At 38.1% G+C, this 20,915-nt stretch overlaps 1 protein-coding gene across 1 annotated transcript in view; it reads right to left on the reverse strand.

Annotated features, from left to right (window-relative positions):
• Positions 1-728: 728 nt before the first annotated feature.
• The window catches only part of TMX4 (thioredoxin related transmembrane protein 4), a 55,936-nt gene continuing 35,749 nt past the window's right edge, over positions 729-20,915 (reverse strand). The window contains exons 6-8 of the mRNA XM_002710979.6: positions 17,584-17,685; positions 6,808-6,871; positions 729-5,534 (exon numbers count right to left, since the gene is read on the reverse strand). Of these exons, the coding sequence (XP_002711025.1) occupies positions 5,167-5,534; positions 6,808-6,871; positions 17,584-17,685 (534 nt within the window). The 3' untranslated portion in view covers positions 729-5,166. The remainder of the gene's footprint in view (positions 5,535-6,807; positions 6,872-17,583; positions 17,686-20,915) is intronic.

A 20,915-nucleotide genomic window follows, 5' to 3' on the forward strand; every position in this document is an offset into this window, starting at 1 on the left:
CAAGAAGTTCATGTTCTAACAAAGAATTCTTGTAATTGTGGAATATGTTCCATAGAACCTTCAAGGTTAGATCGAAGTAGGGGATTGCCTTTTGCAATACAGCATGGTTGGCTTCAAAAACTGCAGGTTTTGCCATCACCAAAGATGGATAGCAAGCTCAGCTAGGCTGAGACAGAGAGTGAGACATATTTCTTTTTATGGGCAAATAAACATCCTGAGCCATTCTTGTGGGAAACAACTTGGTAGTACATAATTTTGACAATTTCTATCTCCTATTCATTCCCCTACTGTCTTCCAAAAGAAGTCTCTGAGGTAAAGGAATCATGTCACTTCCTTTGTGGTCTCCTACTGCTACAGTGGCAGGAACGTTTAGGTATGGAATATTCTTTTACATGTTTTCGGAGACTACTAGGTCTGTCCACAGTGTCTTAAGAGTAGTAGCACCACTAGGCATCTGCTCCAGTCCTAGCTAACCTGAGACCTCAGAATACAAACCTGAGATGTTAAGTGCAGTGCATTTCTATGGGCAACACAATGCAAGAGCCTTTGGACTCTTCCATGAAGAGCTGAAAAGCACATGGTTTGAGTTTCACAAACTTGAGGACAGGGAAATGAACAAATAGATGAAGGTTAAACACAGAGGAAAATTATTTTTAAAAAATTAGTATTTTTTCACTGCCTATGCAAATAGCTTTTGTGAAAATATTTATATGAAAAGCAATACACCATTTTGTTTTTAGTCATCAGTATCATTAGGTTTGATGAAAATGGAAATTTATACTGAAATGAAAACATATAGGACCAAGGATTATGTACAATTTTGTGAACAAAAGAATTGTAACTCAGGCAATGTACTGCTTGAAACACAGATTTTGACTTCTCATTTTAGTTGCTGCAGATGCTGTTTGAGGAAGCAAATACATAAAGAGAAAACATGTATATACTGGGCTTTAACTCGGATTACTACAAAGAATATAAACAATGTTTATGATACGTTGTTTTACAAATAAGCAGTGTTTTTCTGTATTAAAAATTGCATTTCCAGAAGAAGTCATCTATTAAATATGATTAAACTACATTGGAAACAAGTCAAAGCTGTATGAGTCACATATATACAGTATTATAGTCTACATAAAACTTTTCTGACAATAAGTCATCTGAAGGCCATGGCCTGGGCTATAGCTATCAAAGGCCTTTCAACTGGACCTCTAGCTGTGGAAAAGCTTTTCACAAAGTTGCCCCATCAGATTTTATCAGATGTGGTAACTCCACATCCAGCCTTTTCAAGACAAGTTATCATCTTGTTCAGAGGATCAAACCGTTAAGACTGAGGTAAAGAGATATAACATATAAAGGAGTTCTTCTATTGGCACAAAAGATTTACATGTATACTTTTTGAGATGTTGGTATATTTGACAGGATACATCAACCACCACATATATAATACTGGCAGAAATAACATTGCAACACTGAGATGACGTAGACAACCCACTGCAACATACTAGCAAAAGTACCAGTCTCTGTCTCCTTTCTCTTAACTTCCCACCAAAAGCTTTATATTGAAATTTTAGGACTGCCCTATCTTTTCCATGTTTTTAATTTTTCTTTGGCCTATTTCTTTCTTTCTATCTGTAAAGCAACATACCAGCTCCACTTCAAAGGACTTGGCTGTAAGTCACACGGCAAGCATTTGCTTTAAAAAGAATTTACATCATCTACCCCAAAGGCATTATGGGATACAGGTTTGGCACACTCACATATAACCAAATCATGTAACAACAACATAGATACTAATAAGAGGTTTGGACCACAAAAATCCAAATTTGGTTTTTTCCACTGTCAAAAGCCAACTTTTTGGAAATGTGTCCACTTTTTCGTACAGTAGTTAATCTGAAATTCTTTGTGCAAAGAGGACTATAAAGTAACAGATAGGGGTCACATGCACAAGATAAGGCGGTAAATAAGTGTCCATGAAATACAAACTCCTGTTAACTGAATAGGCCCTAGTCCTCATTCTGTTCAATGATTATATTTCAAAGAGAGAGTAAGAAATGAAATTACCCATATGTTGTTTCAGTATGGTATCTAAGCAAAGTGGGCTGGTTTAGGAGATCTAGCAAGAGATGAATATTGAAGACATCAATAAGAGAATAATTAGAAGTTTCAAATTTCCCTTCTAGTCAAAGACAAGCTACCCTATTCCAACTACCCACATATAATCACTACAAAATCCCATTTTGAAATCCAGTTTTATTTCATAGTCACTTTTACTTCACTCACCTAATATTAATTTACATAAAATACCATTGTGTAATTAAATTATTGATACTACAATGGAAGAAAGCATGATTATTCTTTTATTTTTTAAAAAAATTATGTTTCCATGCAATGGACTTTTCCATTAATTACATTATCTACAGGAAAAAATCCACAAAGTCCTACCGAAATGTTGATCTAATTTTAAGTATAAATATTTTATATTGACTTTTGATCTTTTAGCTTTATATTCAATAAGTATTGAAGACAAATCCAAAGGCTTCCATTGGAAACAAATTAAATATGTAAATATCAGGCCATTTTGTAAAAGAACTTTTAGTTAGAATGTTTAAAAAAGAGAAAATGAAGAAAAATTATTCTCAAGCAGATATTTAAACATTAACGGTATCCCATTTCCCAAGATATTTTTCTCCCCCCTCCAGATTTTTCTTAAGTATGGCTAAAAAAGAATTTTTTAAAAAATTCTAAAGTTAGGTACTATTTGGGATACAATCAGAACTTACATTTAGAAAAACAAAGGTGGGGCATACATGTGGCACAGTAGTTGAGCTGCCCCTTTTGGGACATCTGTATCTCATATCTGAGTGCCGACTTGAGATCCAGTTCCTCTGCTTCTGATTCAGCTTCCTACTAATGTATACCTTGTGCTCAAGTACTTCAGTTCTCTTGCCACTTCCATGAGAGACTGGGAATGAGTCTGGGGTTCCTGACTTCAGCTTGACATAACTCTGGACTTTGTAGGCATTTGCAGAGTGAACCTGCATATGGAAGATCTCTATCTCACTGACTTTCAAATAAAAAATGAAAATAAATATATATTTAAAATATTAAACAAAGCAAAGTTGGGGCACTCCAGGGCTTCAATTGTAAAATAATGTCAAATCAGGAGAAATGTGAATTTGATCAGCAATCATTATAGACATATGTTGGGAAATGTCACTAGGTGGCCCATAAATATGTGCAATCATTGTTAATAAATTTTTTAAAAGCAAAAGTGGATTATATTTCTTGATTGCTTCCTCTTTAGTGAAATACTTCTCTAGAAAATGAATATGTACACAAAGAGTCTGGGGAGAGATTATACAGAAAAGCCAACTCTGAGAACTTTCTTATTCCCACACCTCTGAATTTGAGCTTAGTTTTCTTTGAAAACCTTGCCTCTTGGATTGAAAGAGAAAGAAATTCAGTGACAGGAGGACAGCACCACATAACTCTGACTCAGAAAAGAACCCTGACATCAGGGTGACAGAAGTTCCCCTTGAGAATAGTGGCATTCTGGGTGAGGATGTGTAGAGGAGCAGAAGAGGGGCCCATGTCAAAACTCTCCTAGGCCACAAATTCTGTGATGGCCTCAAACCTCAAGTCACACTCTGAAGAGTGCAGTTACAACTGCTAAGTGAACCTCATTGTACTGGGGCTAAAGACTGTTAACTAGAAAGATTGAAAAATAAACATCTCTAGAAACTTCCTTTGTGCAGTTTGTAACAACCTCATTTAACCACAGGAGGAAAGAGTTTCAGAACCTCCCATGCATTAGCGAACCCCATGCTCACAGTTAATACAAAGAAAGCATTATCTAAACAGGCAGATAGGAATATATTGCATATTGCTTTTTAAAGGTGACAAACTTTTTTGATTTTCATAAACCTGTACTTGTTATTTTGTCTAAACTCAAGGGACATTAAGATTGACTTTAGTTTTTATATGCTGAGAATCTAATTTTATGAATTTATTCGAAGACATAAATCAAGGAAGGGGGAAGTGGACGGATAGAATTTTTAAAAGAAATTGGGATCCCTGGGAACTTACCGTAGATTGAGTACTGAGAGATTTACAAAGAAACAATTCTCTAAAATATTAAGGAAGATGGAAACAAAATCAAATCTTTCACTTCCAGATATTGACTTCTATTAATATTTTCACCAAAAGCATAGCAGTGAAGGAAATAAGGAATGGTTTCTCAGTTAATATTAAATACAAGAGCCAGGGAACCCCTTGAAATGAAAACAACACAACACTATATCAAGTTTTCTTCACAAAAAATACCTTGTCTTGGCAAAACTTAGAGGATTTTTTCCTTCAGAAAGTATATTATTGAAGAAATTTTGGGGGAAATAATGACATTTTGCCCCCCCAAAATAAAGAGACTTCTATCCTGTAAAATCTCTACTTTCTTTTGAATTTTTGAAGAATATATCATTTCATCCTAGATGCCTGGCATTCATGGCTTCATGGGTTGTGGTCACTGATTATCTACACCCTTAAGTCAGAATAAATGTGGCTGATGCAAATCCAGCTGCTGTCTGAATCTTCTCTTAAGCAGTAATAACAGTGAAGAGAAGGGGAGCCTGGAGACCCAAGGTGAAAAAGCTGGAAACATAAAAGCTAACAAATAAAACATAACAAAGGAGACTTAAAGGGTTGGGATAACTTCCAAGCAGGCTCTCTCAATTTCTATCTCTAAAAAAGTGTTTGCGCACTGTGGTAACCAATGTTTCTTCCGTTTGACAAAAACAAATTGTAACAGAAGAAGAGGAAGCCAAACCTCTGCTACACAATGAGGATGCTCAGGAGTAAAGGCTACTTTACCTTCTTTTGTATGGAGCCCGCTGCCTTATTTCTGGAAGGTGCTAATGAGCATGGGGGTTGCCTCCTTTGGTCAACTCTCTTCCCATCCCAAGCTCTCAGACAAATCCTAATACTGTGTTGTCCTTTTGTTTACTGATGTCATATCTGGAAGATTCCCTTAGGATATATGAAACTACCTTGAAACCATATGACTTAGAGATCATCTTTTAAGAGAAAAATTAAGAATTTGGTTTAAACTGCAGACCAGAGGGAAGCTGACATATTTTTTGGTCTGTATTCATGGGAAGAGCATCATTAATCCTACAGTCCCTTAGTGGCAGGCTGACTTTTGCGCTGCCTCAAGGAGTCTTCCAGACCCTCTATGTCAGCCACACGGGGCTGCTCAGGGAGGTCATCAGTATTATCAGGTTCGACTTCTGCCTGGGACACACTGCCTTGTCTCAGGAGCCCTTGGTCATTGGTGTCATTCTTCTCCTCATCCACATTGCCAGTTGGGTTGTCCTCTTCCTCTTCCTCCTCTGCTTCATCCTCATCAGCAAGGTCTTCTTTCTCTTCTTCATCATCTACAAGGCTGTCTTTGTTTTCTTCTTCATTCGAATCATCCTTTTCCTCCTCTGCATCCTGTAATTGTTCAGCACTATGAGCATCCTCTGACCTCTGATCTTGCTCTGTGGAAGACAGAGAATCATCTTCTGAATAAGCAATGTTAACTTAGTAATATTTTGAGTGGGGGTATAGCTGCAAACTGAAATTTGTGGGAAGCGAGTTTTCTTTACATTGAAGCTATGGTATAACACAGGTCAGATTCTCTGGTCAGCTTTCCAGCCTCTTTTAAGGCTTCTCCATCCATCTCTCTCTGAAGATTCTCTCGACTATGTTGACTCTGGCAGAGCATGTGGACACAAAGAGCAAAGTTTCCCTCATATTTTGCACCTTGTGGAAGGCTCAATAACCCACTAGTCATGGCAACTGGTTCACAAATAAAACAAGCTGGGTCAATCTGAGTGCTTCCCAGGAGTCTGTGGCAACAGTCAGACTTTTGCAGGGAGCTGGGACAGCTGACAGCCACTGAATGAGTCCCATAGAAATCAAAACCTAACACAACTGGGGTATGCTTGAAGCCAGACCATCCTTGACTTCTCATCCTTGGACTATCAGATGAGTGAACTAATAAATTTTCATTTTTTTCTCTAAGATGCTTTATACTGAGTTTTTGTCACTTTTAAGAACTCAAAGGATCACATGATATTTGTTTTTTTTGGGGACTAACTATTTCACCAAGCATAATGGTCTCCAATTGCATCCATTTTGTTGTGAAAGACAGGATTTCATTCTCTTTTTTATGGGTGAGTAGTATTCCATCGTGTATATATACCACAATTTCTTTATCCATCATAGATTATTTTTGTTTATCTATAAAAGTCTCAAAGCCTCAAAAAGTTTAAGAACCCCAAAATTATGATTTTACTTAAACTCCCATATAAAATTCAACAGCAATTATGAGGTTTTATAAGTCTTTATTTAAAGTTCCCCAACTAGTTAGAAATAATGACATGTGAATCTAGGACCATTTGGTCCCAGAAGCAGTAAAGAGCAGGAAAAGGACTTGGGGGAGTAAGTATGCTACTGACACACAGACACTCAATAAATGTGATTCTCCTCCCTCCATTCTCATTTCAGTTCATATGAAAGAAAACATGTCCACTGATTAATACAGCACATAAAGGGGAAAAGCAAAAACCAAAATTAAATATTTCCTAATTTAAGAAAGAGATAAAAAAGAATTTTTGTTGAAATCTACCAAGTGAACCAATTTTAAGAAATTTGATGATTTGGTCACCTTGCAAATCAAGGAAAACCCACTATCTATATGAGCAAAAAACTAAATTACAAACTTCAAAATTTTAAAAGAACTGTATTGTATGAGTTCATCATACTTACCAGAACGTTCAGATAAATCCCTTGGAAGTGGCACACAGAAACATTCTGATATTACCACCAAGACCTATAGGGAAAAAGTAATTTTACAATAAGTAGTTAGGACATTTATTACCAAAGGGCCTCAAAATTAGGCCTTGCCTCTATAAATTAGGTATTCTTAGACAAATAATTAGCAGCTGGTCAAGAGTCTTCAAAAGGGACAAGGATATAATTAAGAATTTCCTACTTTTCAAATGTGACATAACACAGGAAAATATTATTAATTTAGAACAGGGATCACAAAGTCAAAAGTCTATAGAGAGCTCACTATAAGTGGATCAAGTATCTATAAAAATAACAAATCTTCAGCCAAATCTAAAACGTTTTTAAAAATACTGTTCTGAACAAACCAAAATACTCTACATGAGTGCAGCTACATGAGTGCCCCCCCCCATTAATAGAAAACCCCCAATAGAGGGGAATTCTCTTAAGAGTAAACATTAGGACATCGCCAGAGAGATGAATTGTGAGAAAACTCAACAATGTGAACTAAATCCTGCTTTAGACAGTGAACAACTGGCTTCTTTTCTGACCTTGACTGCAGCACCAGTCACTTTCTACTTCTAATAAACACTCCTGTCCCCACGACAAATTATAAGCTTCTTCAGGGTAGGATCACTGCAAGGTCGTGTTCCACACCGGCACTAACACAGGCCACAGTGATGAAATTCATGGGTTATGTCCACCAAGGCAGAGTCACTGAAGCTAGAATAAGTCAGAGCCGCTCTACCTAACTGTGATTTTTCTTTCCCCTATAGTACCACACAATACAAAGAGATCCAACACAGGAAGAGGCTGCCTGTTTAGGAAAGCTATACATTTATTCTTGTGCCTAACACTCAGAATATAACTTCTCTTTGAATAACACCCATGCCTTTAAAATAAGAATAATACTAATATGTTTGTGTTTAATGTGTATTCTGAAATTTATTTTAAAAAAGATTTTATTTATTTGAGAGTAGAGTTACAGACAGTGAGAGGGAGAGACAAAGGTCTTCCTTCCATTGGTTCACTCCCCAAATGGCCACAATGGCCAGAGCTGTGCCGACCCGAAGCCAGGAGCTAGGTGTCTCTTCCTGGTCTCCCATGCGGGTGTAGGGGCCCAAGCACTTAGGCCATCTTCTACTGCTTCCCCAGGCCACAGCAGGAAGTTGAATTGGAAGAGGAGCAGCCGGGACTAGAACCAGCGCCCATAAGGCATGCCAGCACCAGACGCAGAGGATTAACCTACCCTTGAAATCTTAAATAACCCAAAGTACTAGGCTTTTTGATTCACTTTTATATCATCAAATGAGCACAATTTTTAAAGACTATTTACTGTTTGTATATTCATTGATTAGTTTTCTCAATATGTGGATCAGTAAGTTCAAGAGACCCTACTGCCATCTGAGGGGAGGAGGTCTTGCAAGAAGAAAAAAAAATGGCAACCTAATTGTAAAGCAATATGGAACCTCACAATAAAAAAATGAATAAAGACTTTTAATACTTAAAATATAAACATAATACTTCCAGGGGCCGGCACTGTGGCACAGTGGGTTAAATCTCTGGCCTGAATCACCGGCATCCAATATGGGCGTTGGTTCTAGTCCCAGCTGCTCCTCTTTTGATCCAGCTCTCTGCTACGGCCCAGGATAACAGTAGAAGATGGCCCGGGTCCTTGGGCCCCTGTGCCCATGTGGGAGGCCCAGAGGAAGCTCCTAGCTCCTGGCTTTGGATCAGCGCAGCTTTGGCAGTTACGGCCATGTAAGGAGTGAACCCAGCATATGGAAGACCTCTCTCTCTGTCTCTACTTCTCTCTGTAACTCTGTCTTTCACATAAATAAAATAAATCTTTAAAAAATAAATAAATAAACATAATACTTCCAGTTATGGGATGCAGAAGGATCATGAACGAGAGCTTGAATGAGGAGGCAATTAAGGTTCTGGGCATAGCAAGGAGAGAAAGGGTAGCAGAGCTGCCTAGGCACCCTAACCTATACCAAGGTATATCCCAGGAGCTCTAGGATCCAGAGAAATCCATGAATGCCAGGTGAAGTGGAGCAATGGGCTGCAGGAAGGCTCTGTGGGTGGGTTATAGATCCATAAGCTGCAAGCTCTTAAGTGTATTTGAATAGTAAAGAGGGAAACATTTCCATATTGAAGGACTAGGGTTGAAAACCTTCCATCTGGGGCAAGAGCTGTGGCTCAGTGGGATAACGCCCTGGCCTGAAGCGCTGGCATCCCACATGGACACCTGTTTAAGACCCGGCTGCTCCACTTCCAATCCAGCCTGGGAAAGTAGTAGAAGATGGCCCAAGCCCTTGGGCCCCTGCACCCACATGGGAGACCTAGAAGAAGTGCCTGGCTCCTGGCTTCGGATCAGCGCAGCTCCAACCGTTGCAGCCATCTAGGGAGTGAACCATTGGATGGAGGACACCTCTCTCTCTCTCTCTCTCTCTCTCTCTCTCTCTGTGTGTGTGTGTAACTCTGACTTTCAAATAAATAAATATATCTTAAAAAAAAAAGAAAACCTTCCATATTTAATGTGACAGTCTTGTGTTAATTAGCCGTTCATAGGATAGAATACTTTTAGAATCTTCTGAATTCCACCTGGATGGCAGAAAACTTGATCCTAATGTAGTTCAATGCAAAAAGGAGACACCATACAGTGACAAGAAATATAGGCATTTCTTAGAAAGCCTAGGAGGGAATAAGTTGCACATATGATGGAACTGGGCCCTGGAGAGGGCTGGCTGGTTATAAGGGCCTAGGAAAAGCTCACAGACATCAGCCTAACCTTTGCCTCTCATTAACTGTGTGACCTTGGACAAGTTATTTAACTGCTCTTTTACTTGAAGTGCATTTGGGCTAGACTATTGTCAAAGTTTGTTTTAACACTAATGATCTAATGGTATACAATTCCATACATAAGTTGTCCTCTCAGAAACAGGGAGGAAAATATTCTCACGTTTTCAAATTATCTCAGTTCAAGGTCTGTCTTGTGCTCTAAAGAACCATTCCCTTACAATAGGCTACCTTCTAAGCCACTATGAATGGCATGGTTTTGAAACGGAGTCTATGGGAAAATGATGCCTTCCTCTTCATTTTCTGCAAGGACCTTACAGGTTTGAACTTCTACCCAGAAAGGTATAGACAGGTATGCACCTAAGTGAAGTGGACAGATGAATTTACATTCAGAGAGGGTGATGGTCAAGCCTCCTTCTTATAGGAGACCTTGTGGTAGGCACTGGTCAGTTGTATCTAGAAAATTAATCTACTTAAGCACCAAAATTTGGACAATGTTTATAAATACCAACTGAAACAGACACTACATAATAGAGGCAAAAGAAACTCAGGCCTTTTATTGTTTTGTGATGGAACTATTCGTGCTAAAAAGACTTTAGCCAGACCTCTGAATCACTATCTATGTTCTTCATGGCTCTCTCACTGTCTAGAGCCTTGCTATGTTCCAACCTTCAGAAGACATTCACTGATGACAGAAAGTGATGCTTACAGAATGCTCACATAAATGGACTATGCACTTAAGAATCTCTCCTACAGTTGTTTGAAATACATTATTTCTAAGCCCTGAGCCTCTTATTTGTATGTGAAAAATTTTAGCAAAATATCTCATCCATCACTAGACTCAATCAAGAAAGCAAACGAAAAATCAAACTAGCAGCCCTATTTTGACTCCCTATCTTTTGAATTAGGAAACACATAAGGAACATAATAACTGAGCATATGAAAAGCAATGAGTTGATAAACAAATCACTTCTCCACAGAACAAGTCCTGTCCCTCTAGGTCACTATGTAAGATGAACTCCATGAAGACTCAGAGCAAGACAATGAATCTGAAGAGTCATGAGAACCAAGCTTTGTGAAGCTGCCTGCCTGGGCTCTGCTTTCTGTCCCCAGTTAATGGCAAAGGCATCACAGAGCAGTGGACCACCCACCTGAAGATCTCACCTTTACTACTGACTCTGTGAAGTAGAAATGCAGGTGAATCTCAAAACTGTTGGTTGCAGATTCTCTATGAAATACAGCATCTCAAAGCCTCTTAGTATGGAGCTAATTGCTATTCTTCTATTCTGGGAAATTCTATGCTCAGCAATTTCATCCTTATTCATTCTATCTAGACTACTCATTTAATTTGACTCAGTTGGTGAGAATATTTTGAAAAAAAAAAAAAGCCTTTAGATCTGCACTTCCCAACAGATGTGTCATCCCTCAGGGAGTCTGGGCAGGCCATGGGCAGCTGCTCTTCTAGGCCATTCAGAACCACACTCAAGCACCCTTGTCCAGCAGCAATAGCAAACCCAAGGATGCTACACAAATACCATTCTCTAAATAACTAAGAGGCAAAAAAACAATTGAGGAACACTTCTCTATAATCCTAGAACTTAAAAGAAAATACTATTCTGGAACAGATGGTTTAATAATAATGTGGCTGGTGCTGTGACATAGAGGGTAAACCGCCACCTGCAGTGTCAGCATCCCTTATGGGCACTGGTTGGAGTCCTGACTGCTCCACTTCTGATCCAGCTCTCTGCTATGGCCTAGGAAAGCAGTAGAAGATGGCCTAAGTGCTTGGGACTCCGCACCCGCATGGGAGGCTTAGAAGAATCTCCTGGCTCCTGGCTTCGGATCGACCCAGGTCTGGCCGTTGTGGCCATTTGGGGAGTGAACGAGTGAGTGGAAGATCTCTCTCTTTCTTTCCTTCTCTCTCTCTCTGCCTATGACTCTGCCTCTCTGTAACTCTGCCTTTCAAATAAATAATCTTAAAAAAAAAAAAAAGGTTGGGGGGAAGGACGGCACTGTGGTGCAATAGGTTAATGCCCTGGCCTGAAGTACCAGCATCCCATATGGGCACCGGACCAAGACCAGGATTCTCCACTTCCAATCCAGCTCTCTGCTATGACCTGAGAAAGCAGTAGAAGATGGCCCAAGTGCTTGGGCCCCTGCACCTGCATGGCAGAACTGAAGGAGGCTCCCACGTTCGGATCAGCACAGCTCCAGCCACTGTGGCCAATTGGGGAGTGAACCAGCTGATGGAAGACCTCTTGGCCTCTCCTCTCCTCTGTGTAACCCTGACTTTCAAATAAATAAATCTTTAAAAAATTAAGAAAATAAAATATAAAAAAAGAAAGAAAGAAAAAGAAACTGAGTCCCAAGACAAAATAAATATTTTAAAATCAATAAATAAAATTGTATAACTTATTCAGAAAAGGTGAATTGAAAAGTACATATGAAATTAAAGATTACTGAAGGCAAAATTCCCAGTTGCTGAGTGTTTCACAAATTTCACAATTGTAAAAATAATACTTTGAGCACAGATATATGTCTGCTATATTTCAGAAATGTATTAACACAAAATGTATGAGCCTACTGCTTTGAAATTATTTTTTTAAATTAAATGATCTTCTCAACTTCTTATAAATAAGCAATAGTCTGGTTCACATAATCACTTGAACAGTCAGCATCAATTCTCTTTCTTCAAACCAAGCCTTCAATAACCTTCCTACACTGATTATTTGAATCTAAGTTTCCATCTGAACTTATTCATAGGCAGGCTTGATTCAATTTCTTGGAATTAAAATCAAACTCAAAGATAAAAGTCTAAAACTCCTTATGCTAAGAAGTTTTCATTCATCTTTTGATAGGTTCACACTCAAGCTAAAATGCCCACATGTCATCCATCTCTGACCCACCCACAGCCTCATAAAAATAATAAAAAAAAAAAAAATCAAGCTTCCCTTGGCTCCTTAGAGTTGTGATCCTGCTATACCAAGTTATGATTCACTATAATATCAACTGCTAAACTTTTATTTTTTAATATTTTTTTTATTTGAGTCTTTTCTTTTTTTAGTTAGTTGGGCCAATGGGGTGTCAATTTTGTTTATTTTTTTCAAAAAACCAGCTCCTCGTTTGGCTGATTTTTTGTAACTTTTTTGATTCAATCCTGTTGATTTTCTTCTCTGATTTTAATTATTTCTCTTCTCCTACTAAATTTGGGTCTGGTTTGCTGCAGTTTTTCTAGATCCTTGAGATGAATTGAAAGCCCATTTATTTGGTGCCTTTCCAATTTCTTGATGTAGGCACCTATTGCTATAAACTTTCCTCTTAACACTGCTTTTGCTGTATCCCATAAGTTTTGGATATGTTATGCTGTTGTCCTCATTTATTTCCAGAAAGTTTTTGATTTCTCTTTTGATTTCTTCTATGACCCAGTGTTCATTCAGGAGCATGTTGTTCAATCTCCATGTGTTTATATATGTTCTAGGGATTCCTGAGTTGCTAATTTCCAACTTCATTCCTTTATGGTCTGAGAAGCTGCATGGTATGATTCTAATTTCTTTGAATTTGTTGAGACTTGCTTTATGGCCTAGTATGCGGTCAATCCTAGAGAAGGTTCCATGTACTGCTGAGAAGAATGTAAATTCTTTATGTGTAGGATGAAAAGTTCTGTAAATATCTGTTAGACCCATTTGGGCAATAGTGTTGTTTAAATCTACTGTTTCCTTGTTGATCTTCTGTCCTGTTGATCTGTCTATTTCTGAGAGTGCAGTATTGAAGTCCCTCAGTACTATTGTATTGGAATCTAAGTCTCCCTTTAAGTCCCTTAATATATCTTTTAAGTAAACTGGTGCCCTGTAATTAGGTGCATATACACTGATAATCATTACATCTTCCTGTTGAATTGATCCCTTAATCATTATATAGCACCCCTCTTTGTCTCTCTTAACAGTTTCTTGGTCTGATATTAAGATGGCTACGCCCACTCTTTTTTCATTTCTGTTGGCATGGTATATCTTTTTCCAGCCTTTCACTTTCAGTCTGCATGCATCTTTGTTGGAAAGATATGTTTCTTGTAAGCAGCAAATAGATGGGTTTTGTTCCTTAACCCATTCAGCCAATCTGTGCCTTTTAACTGGACAGTTCAGGCCATTAACGTTCAATGTGACTATTGATAAGTAGTAACTTTGCCCTGCCATTTTCCCAAAGATATTTTCTAATATATCCTTTGAACTTCCTGTGATCTTTTGCTGTGAGGTTTCCTTCCTTTACCTTCTTTCATATTGATGACCGTGTTTCTGTGTTTGTGTGTGTAACACATCTTTAAGCATGTTTTGCAGGGCTGGGCAAGTGGCGACAAATTCTTTCAATTTCTGTTTGCTATGAAAGGTCTTTATTTCACCTTCATTCACAAATGAGAGCTTTGCAGGATATAATACTCAGGGATGGCAGTTTTTCTCTCTTAGCACCTGGGCTATGTCTCACCATTCCCTCCTAGCCTGTAGGGTTTCTGATGAGAAGTCTGCTGTGAGTCTAACTGGAGATCCTCTGAGAGTAATCTGACGTTTCTCTCTTGCACATTTTAGAATCTTTTCTTTATGTTTCACTGTGGTGAGTTTGATTACAACCTATCGTGGTGAGGATCTCTTTTGGTCATGTTTACTAGGGGTTCTATGAGCTTCCTGTACTAGGATGTCTCTGTCCTTCTTCAAACCTGGAAAGTTCTCTGCCAGTATCTCACTAAAAAGGCCTTCTAATCCTTTCTCTCTCTCCATGCCTTCAGGAACTCTTAGAACCTGAATGTTGGGTTTTTTAATAGTATCCTGTAGATTCCCAACAATATTTTTAGATTTCTAATTTCCTCTTCTTTTCTTTGGTTTGACTGTATACTTTCTTGTGCTCTGTCTTCTAAGTCCGATATTCTCTCTTCTGCTTCACTGACTCTGTTCTTAAGGCTCTCTAACGTGTTTGCCATTTCATCTATTGAGTTCTTCATTTCATTTTGATTTCTCTTCACTATCACACTTTCCTGTTCTACTAGTTTCTGTGTTTCATTCTGATTCCTCCTTAAGATTTCATTTTCACAAGAGAGATTTTCTATTCTGTCCAGTAAGGATTTCTGAAGTTCAAGAATTTGTTTTTGATAGCTTCTAAATGTTCTTATCATAAATTTTTTGAATTCTGTGTCTTGCATTTCTTCTGTCTCATCATCTTCATAATCTTGTATTGGAGTGTCATGTTCATTTGGGAGCATCATGATGTCTTCCTTGTTCTTGTTTCCTTGGTTTCTGTGTTTGTTGCTTGGCATTGTGCAGATATTCTTTGAATTCTTCTTCCCTCGCTGAGGTGCTTTTTTCTTGTTATACTATAACTGTATTAAGTGGACTGTCTGCTTTTGGAGGAGCCTTAGAGGCTTGAGATGGGTGTGGCCAGAGAGCTCTGTTTGGTTCTTCAGGGTTAAGGGTGTGCCAAAGGTGACACACTCAGGTTAGGCGTGGTAAATCTCTCTCTCTCTCTCCTTTTTTTTTTTTTTTTTTTTTTTGATTCAGAAGGGTACAGCTGAGCAGAATTGAAGGTAATCAGCTTCCGATCTCTGGCTCCTGTGGGTATATCATTTGTCTGCTCTTTCCCAAGGACCAAAGAATCTGTCCTGCCCTCAGTGTGGGCTCAAATTCTCCTGCAGTCGCCCAACGGTTGCCAAGGTTACCGAATTGTAGCTTCTCTAGAGAGTACTCACATGAACTCCGTGAGTTCTCTCACCCACCGTCTCTTTTTTCACCATCTCAGTTTCTTAGCTCCACACATTCACTAAGTCCTAACCTCCTGTTATTTCAACCCCCCACCCAGAGTCAGGTTTTTCTGTCTGACTGAGGGCAGGCGCAGCTCTGAGGTCATGCCTTAATATTTATTTTAAAAGACTCCATTTTCCCCATTTCTTTCAGAGAATCTTGATATTTAAATTTAACTACTTGAGATACAAAGAGGGAGAGAGAAAGAAAGAGAAAAGAAAAAGAAAAAAAAAAAAACACAGAATTCCCATACTCTGGTATACTCCCCAGATACCTACAATACCAGAACCAAGGTCTCCCACTTCAGTGGCAGGAACCCAATTATTTGAGCCATCATCCTGCCTCCCAGGCCTGTATTAGCAGGAAGCAAGAATCAAGAACCAGAGTTGGAAATCAAATCCAGGTACCCTGATATGAAAGACCGATGTCTCAAGCACTAGGCTAAATGCCTGCTCCCTTGAGCTTATTTCTACCAAGACCTTGCTAGGGGCAGGCATTGAGCATGGTGGTTAAAATACTAGTTAAAAAGCCTGCATTCCACATCTGAGTCCCTGGATTAAATAATGGCTCTGGCTTGTAACTCAAGCTTCCTGCTAGTGCTGACCCTGAGAGGTACAGGGATTGCTCAAATAATAGGTTCTTCTCACTGCATAGGAGGCCTAGATTGAAGTCCCAGGTCCCTGCTTCAGTCTGGCCCAGCCCTAGATATTGCAAGGATTTGGGGGTGGGAGTACTGGTGAACCAGCAGACAAAAGTTCTCTCTCTCTGCCTCTTGAGTAAATAAAAATAAATAATAAATTATATAAAAATACTTTAAACAGACATGAGGATAGACTTTAAGAAGTTTGTTCTTTTACACAAATTTTTAGTAATCAATTCTTCCCATTTCAGAAAAGTTTAGAAGATATGTGATTAGTATTTATTACAAAGACTTTCAAGAACTTATCTTAATTAGAATTTAAAATACAATCAAATTGATCAAGTATAGGTTAAGAGAAAAATAAATTATTTTTATCAAGGAATAAAACATGCTAAAATATTTATAGTGGCCTTTAACATTATGTGAATACAGGGGCTGGTGCTGTGGCATAGTGGGCTAAGCTTCTGCCTGCAGCACTGGAATCTCATCATGGGTGCCAGTTCAAGTCCTGACTGTTTCTCCTCTAATCCACCTCTCTTCTGTGGCCTGGGAAAGCATTGGAGGATGGCCCAAGTGCTTGGGCCCCTGCACCTGCGTGGGACACCCAGAAGAAGCTCCTGGCTCCTGGCTTTGGATCAGCTCAGCTCCAGCCATTGCAGCCATCTGGGGAGTGAACCAGCAGATGGAAGACCTCTCTATGTCCCTCCCTCTGTCTGTAACTCTGCCTCTCAAATAATCTTTTTTTAAAAATCCTACTATTAAAAATAATAAAAAATAAAGTTATGTGAATATACTTATAATTCCAAAACTCACCAGAAAATATCTATGAGAAAACGTACACTCATACTAGAGAGTGATTTTCATTTCCATAGAAGACATGGAAATCACTCTGAATCTTAATTTTATCCACAGCAATGACTGTGTTGTTTTATTTATATTATCTTGCACCATCCACTCTGGGAAAACCACAACATGCTTAAAAGCAGTTGTTCAGGATTGGAGGTTCAATTGGAGAACACGATCAAGAAGAAAATCTTCCATCTACCCAAAAAACACATTCACCCCTTCAGCCTATCACCCTAGTGCTCTGGTCAAGTAGGCAAAGCTTGAAATCAAAGCTGACACGAGCAAGAAGAAAATCTTCCATCTACCCAAGAAACACATTCACCCCTTCAACCTATCACCCTAGTGCTCTGGTCAAGTAGGCAAAGCTTGAAATCAAAGCTGACATGGTTGTCTTCAAAACTGATGAACAATTCAAGCAGAGTCTATATTTTCTCTTCCATCACTGTCTATATTCTGAGCAGCACAGCAGCATACTTCCTCAGAATATTTATGTGATAAAATTAGAGCATAATCAATGAATTTTCCATTATATTTCATATTACCATTGTAAGTAGTATAAAACAAGAAAATGCTATTTAAGTGCTTACATTACACATAGAAGAATGCTTATTAATTTTCTTTTTCTTTCTTGGCTTATAGTTTGCAATGCTACAAAGACAGAAAAAAAAAATTGGCATCATCTCTTACCAGACCCATTAAAAGGCCGAAAACCAAGGTTGCTATGACGAAAAAGACATAAGAACACCAAGCAGGAATTCCAAGGGTCACTGTGAAATAATTGTGAAGATGCTGCAAACAGAAAAAAAAATTTTTTCTTATAATGAGGACCAAGAATATTTGCTTCTCCTGCTTTCACTATAATTCAAGTCTGCAATTTGTCTATATATATATAAGTTCCCAGAAAGGTTTATGTATCCAAAATAGTTTTAATGAATAAGTCAAATCTTATAACACTGGGACAATGAGAATAACAATCACATTCATACTTAGTAAGAGTTATACTTCTTTACAGTTCATGATCTGGAAAAAATATTAGTAGAGGGTTTTGCTAGTTCTTTTGCTCATAATAACAGATTTCTTTAGTCCCCCTCCCCTAATAATTAGATACATTTCAATGTTTACTCATAATATGGGAATCCATAAAAAATTACACTCCCTGTGCCTTTATCAAGTTTTTTAAGTACAGGCAAATTACTACTTACAGAACCCCACCTATTTAAAATATCTCCATACTTCCTTTTCCTAATCAGATTCTCATTACTCTGCTCCTAGCCATCCTTAATAATTTTACTAAACCATCATAAAACCTACAATGTAGTATTAGACAGAAGGGACAGTTTTCCTGATGAATTACTTATGAGCAAATGAAATTTCATCAGTGTTTGAGTAGAGTTTACATCCTCCTTTATTCTTACTGCCCCCTGGGACTCTATTTGATGACAAATCCTTTTCAAAGAGTGAGGAAACATATTCTCAGCTAAAACTTACTTACATTTCCAATAACATAGGAATTAAATCAGAATGATTCAGTCATCTGGTTTAGACCCTTGCAGCTATAAAAACAGCCAATAGCTTCAATCCAAGCAGTTACTGACATAATATAAAATGGTCCATATTAAATATCACTCACAAGTAGATACAATGGCTAACTAAATTGCATAGAACCAGTAAATCTGATTAAAATGAATCTAGTTTTATTTTTACAATTCTCAAAATCTAAATCACTCCCATTGGTTTCTTATTTTATGTTGATGGAATTAAATAAAAATATTTTATTCTGGCTTTATTCTTAATGATACACACAGAAGTTTAATTTATCTAGAGTAATCTGAGACTTCTCTCTATAATTTTTTTTCTTTTCTCCTAAACCCAAGCCCCCATCTCTATACAATTTTTCAGCACAATAGACATATCCCTACAGACACAGCAATGATTTTAAACACCGACACATATAAAGTATTTTATCTATATTTGGTGAAAAAGGAAAGGATGCATCAAATACTTAAGCTTCACAGAAAATGTAAAAAACTCTTGATTTGTAAGATTGTTATCTTCCTTCTTTGATAGCCCTGGTCACCAAACCGTGTCCAATCAAAAACATTGCTTATGACAAGTAACTCAGCATTCTGAAAGCCAGCAGGCAAAAGAAGTATCTGACATATCAAAAGATATCTTCAATGGATACTCTGTCTTGTACAGTTCCCAACTTTTTAGAAAACACTGTGTTTGGGGCCTGCACTGTGATACAGTGGGTTACTTACATTGCTTACAGCGCCAACATCCCATATTAGAGTGCTGGGTCAAGTTCAGGTTGCTCAGCTTCTAATTCAGCTCCTGCTAATGCTTCTGGGAAAGCAGTGGATGATGGCCCAAGTGCTTGGGCCCCTGCCACCCACATGGCTTCAGCCAGGCTTAGCCCTGACTGTTGTGGTTATTTGGGAAATGAACCAGAAGGTGGAACATCTCTCTCCTTGTCTTTCACTATCTCTCTATGCCGTTCTGTCAGATAAAGATATATTTTGTAAGAGAAAATACTGTGTTTTAAATACAGTTTTTGCTTATTTTGATCATGCAGTGCCACTATCAGTATTAAGCTCTGAAATGTATCAAAGAAAACTATGTTAAAAGTCAGTCAGCCTCCATTCTGACCCATGGATGTATTCTGGAATTTCCTTTAGGAATATCCACTGTCTTACTTTCCTTATATGCTTGGGATAAATCTTGTGCTATCTGAGTCCTTCTGGACATTGTCTTTTGCCCTTTCTGCAAAATAAATGATTAAGGCAACCCCAAGGTGTTCTGTAGATTTCAGTAAATTATCTCCTTAAATAGGTTGCTACCTAATTTCAACATTTCTTAGTACTTTCAAAACATCCTCTTATTGTCATAATCTCCATTTGAATTCTCTTGTTTTAAATTAAGGGATTTATTTCAACTTCTCAGAGAAACCCTGCCATCTTGTGGTCTGTTAGGTAATTATTGCTAGACTCATGAATCAAGTTGTGTTTTTATAACTGCAGATATAAATCTTTATTCATTTACTTTCTCTGAATCCACAACAGCTTTCGAGTCTCTTATAAATGTTAGGATTTGTGGTACTATATAATTAAAGATTTGTTATATATGTTTCCAAAGTAATAACTGATGAAAACTAACCTCAGTTTTAGAATTTTTTAATATATTTTTATTTAATTGCAACGTAAACTGACTGCTTTCACTGATCCCTGAGGTTGGCATTGTGGAGTAGTGGGTAAAGCTGCCACCTGTGACAATGGCATCCATTCAGGGCACTTGTTCAAGTACCAGCTGTTCCACTTCTGAACCAGCTCCCTACTAATGTGCCTGGGAAAAGCAGCAGAAGATGCCCCAAGTATACAGACCCTTGCCATCCACATGGGAGAGCAGGAAGAGATTCCAGGCACCTAACTTCAGCCTAGCCACCCCCCCCACCCCGGTTGTTGCAATTATTTGGGGAGTGAAACAGCAGATGGAAAAGATCTCTGTCTCACCTTCTTTCTCTGTAACTCTGCCTTTCAAATCAATTAATCAATCCTTAAAAAGAAAAAAGAAAAGAAAATACTGACCCCTGATCAGTATTATATGTGCTCAGTACAAGGAAGAAGACTACTCTGTTTACTGAAAATGCACTAAAATATCATCTGGTGGACATAGTTTCTTATCATACCAGATGACTTGTTTAAATCAACTTTTTGGCTACAGATTCTAATGAAAAGACTAACTGAAAACATCATTACAACAGAAATGAGAAGAACATTCAAATCAGTCATCAGATGGATTTAAGGAATAAGGCCAAACAAGGCTTCCATGGATTGGAGCCTTCCCTACCAAGATGCTACTACTCCCTCTAGAAGTCCAAATTACTGCAGGTCAGACTACAGACAACCCAAGCACACCCACCTATACAGCACAGGGTTCTGAATTTTTCAAAGTTGGGTTGGCTCTGAAAAACTGACAGCCTTTCAAATTAGAACATGCCTGAATCACAGGTTTACTATGAA

This window comes from Oryctolagus cuniculus, chromosome 11, assembly GCF_051225735.1.
Source record: "Oryctolagus cuniculus isolate XC-2025 breed Fujian yellow rabbit chromosome 11, ASM5122573v1, whole genome shotgun sequence".
Taxonomy (NCBI): Eukaryota; Metazoa; Chordata; class Mammalia; order Lagomorpha; family Leporidae; genus Oryctolagus; species Oryctolagus cuniculus.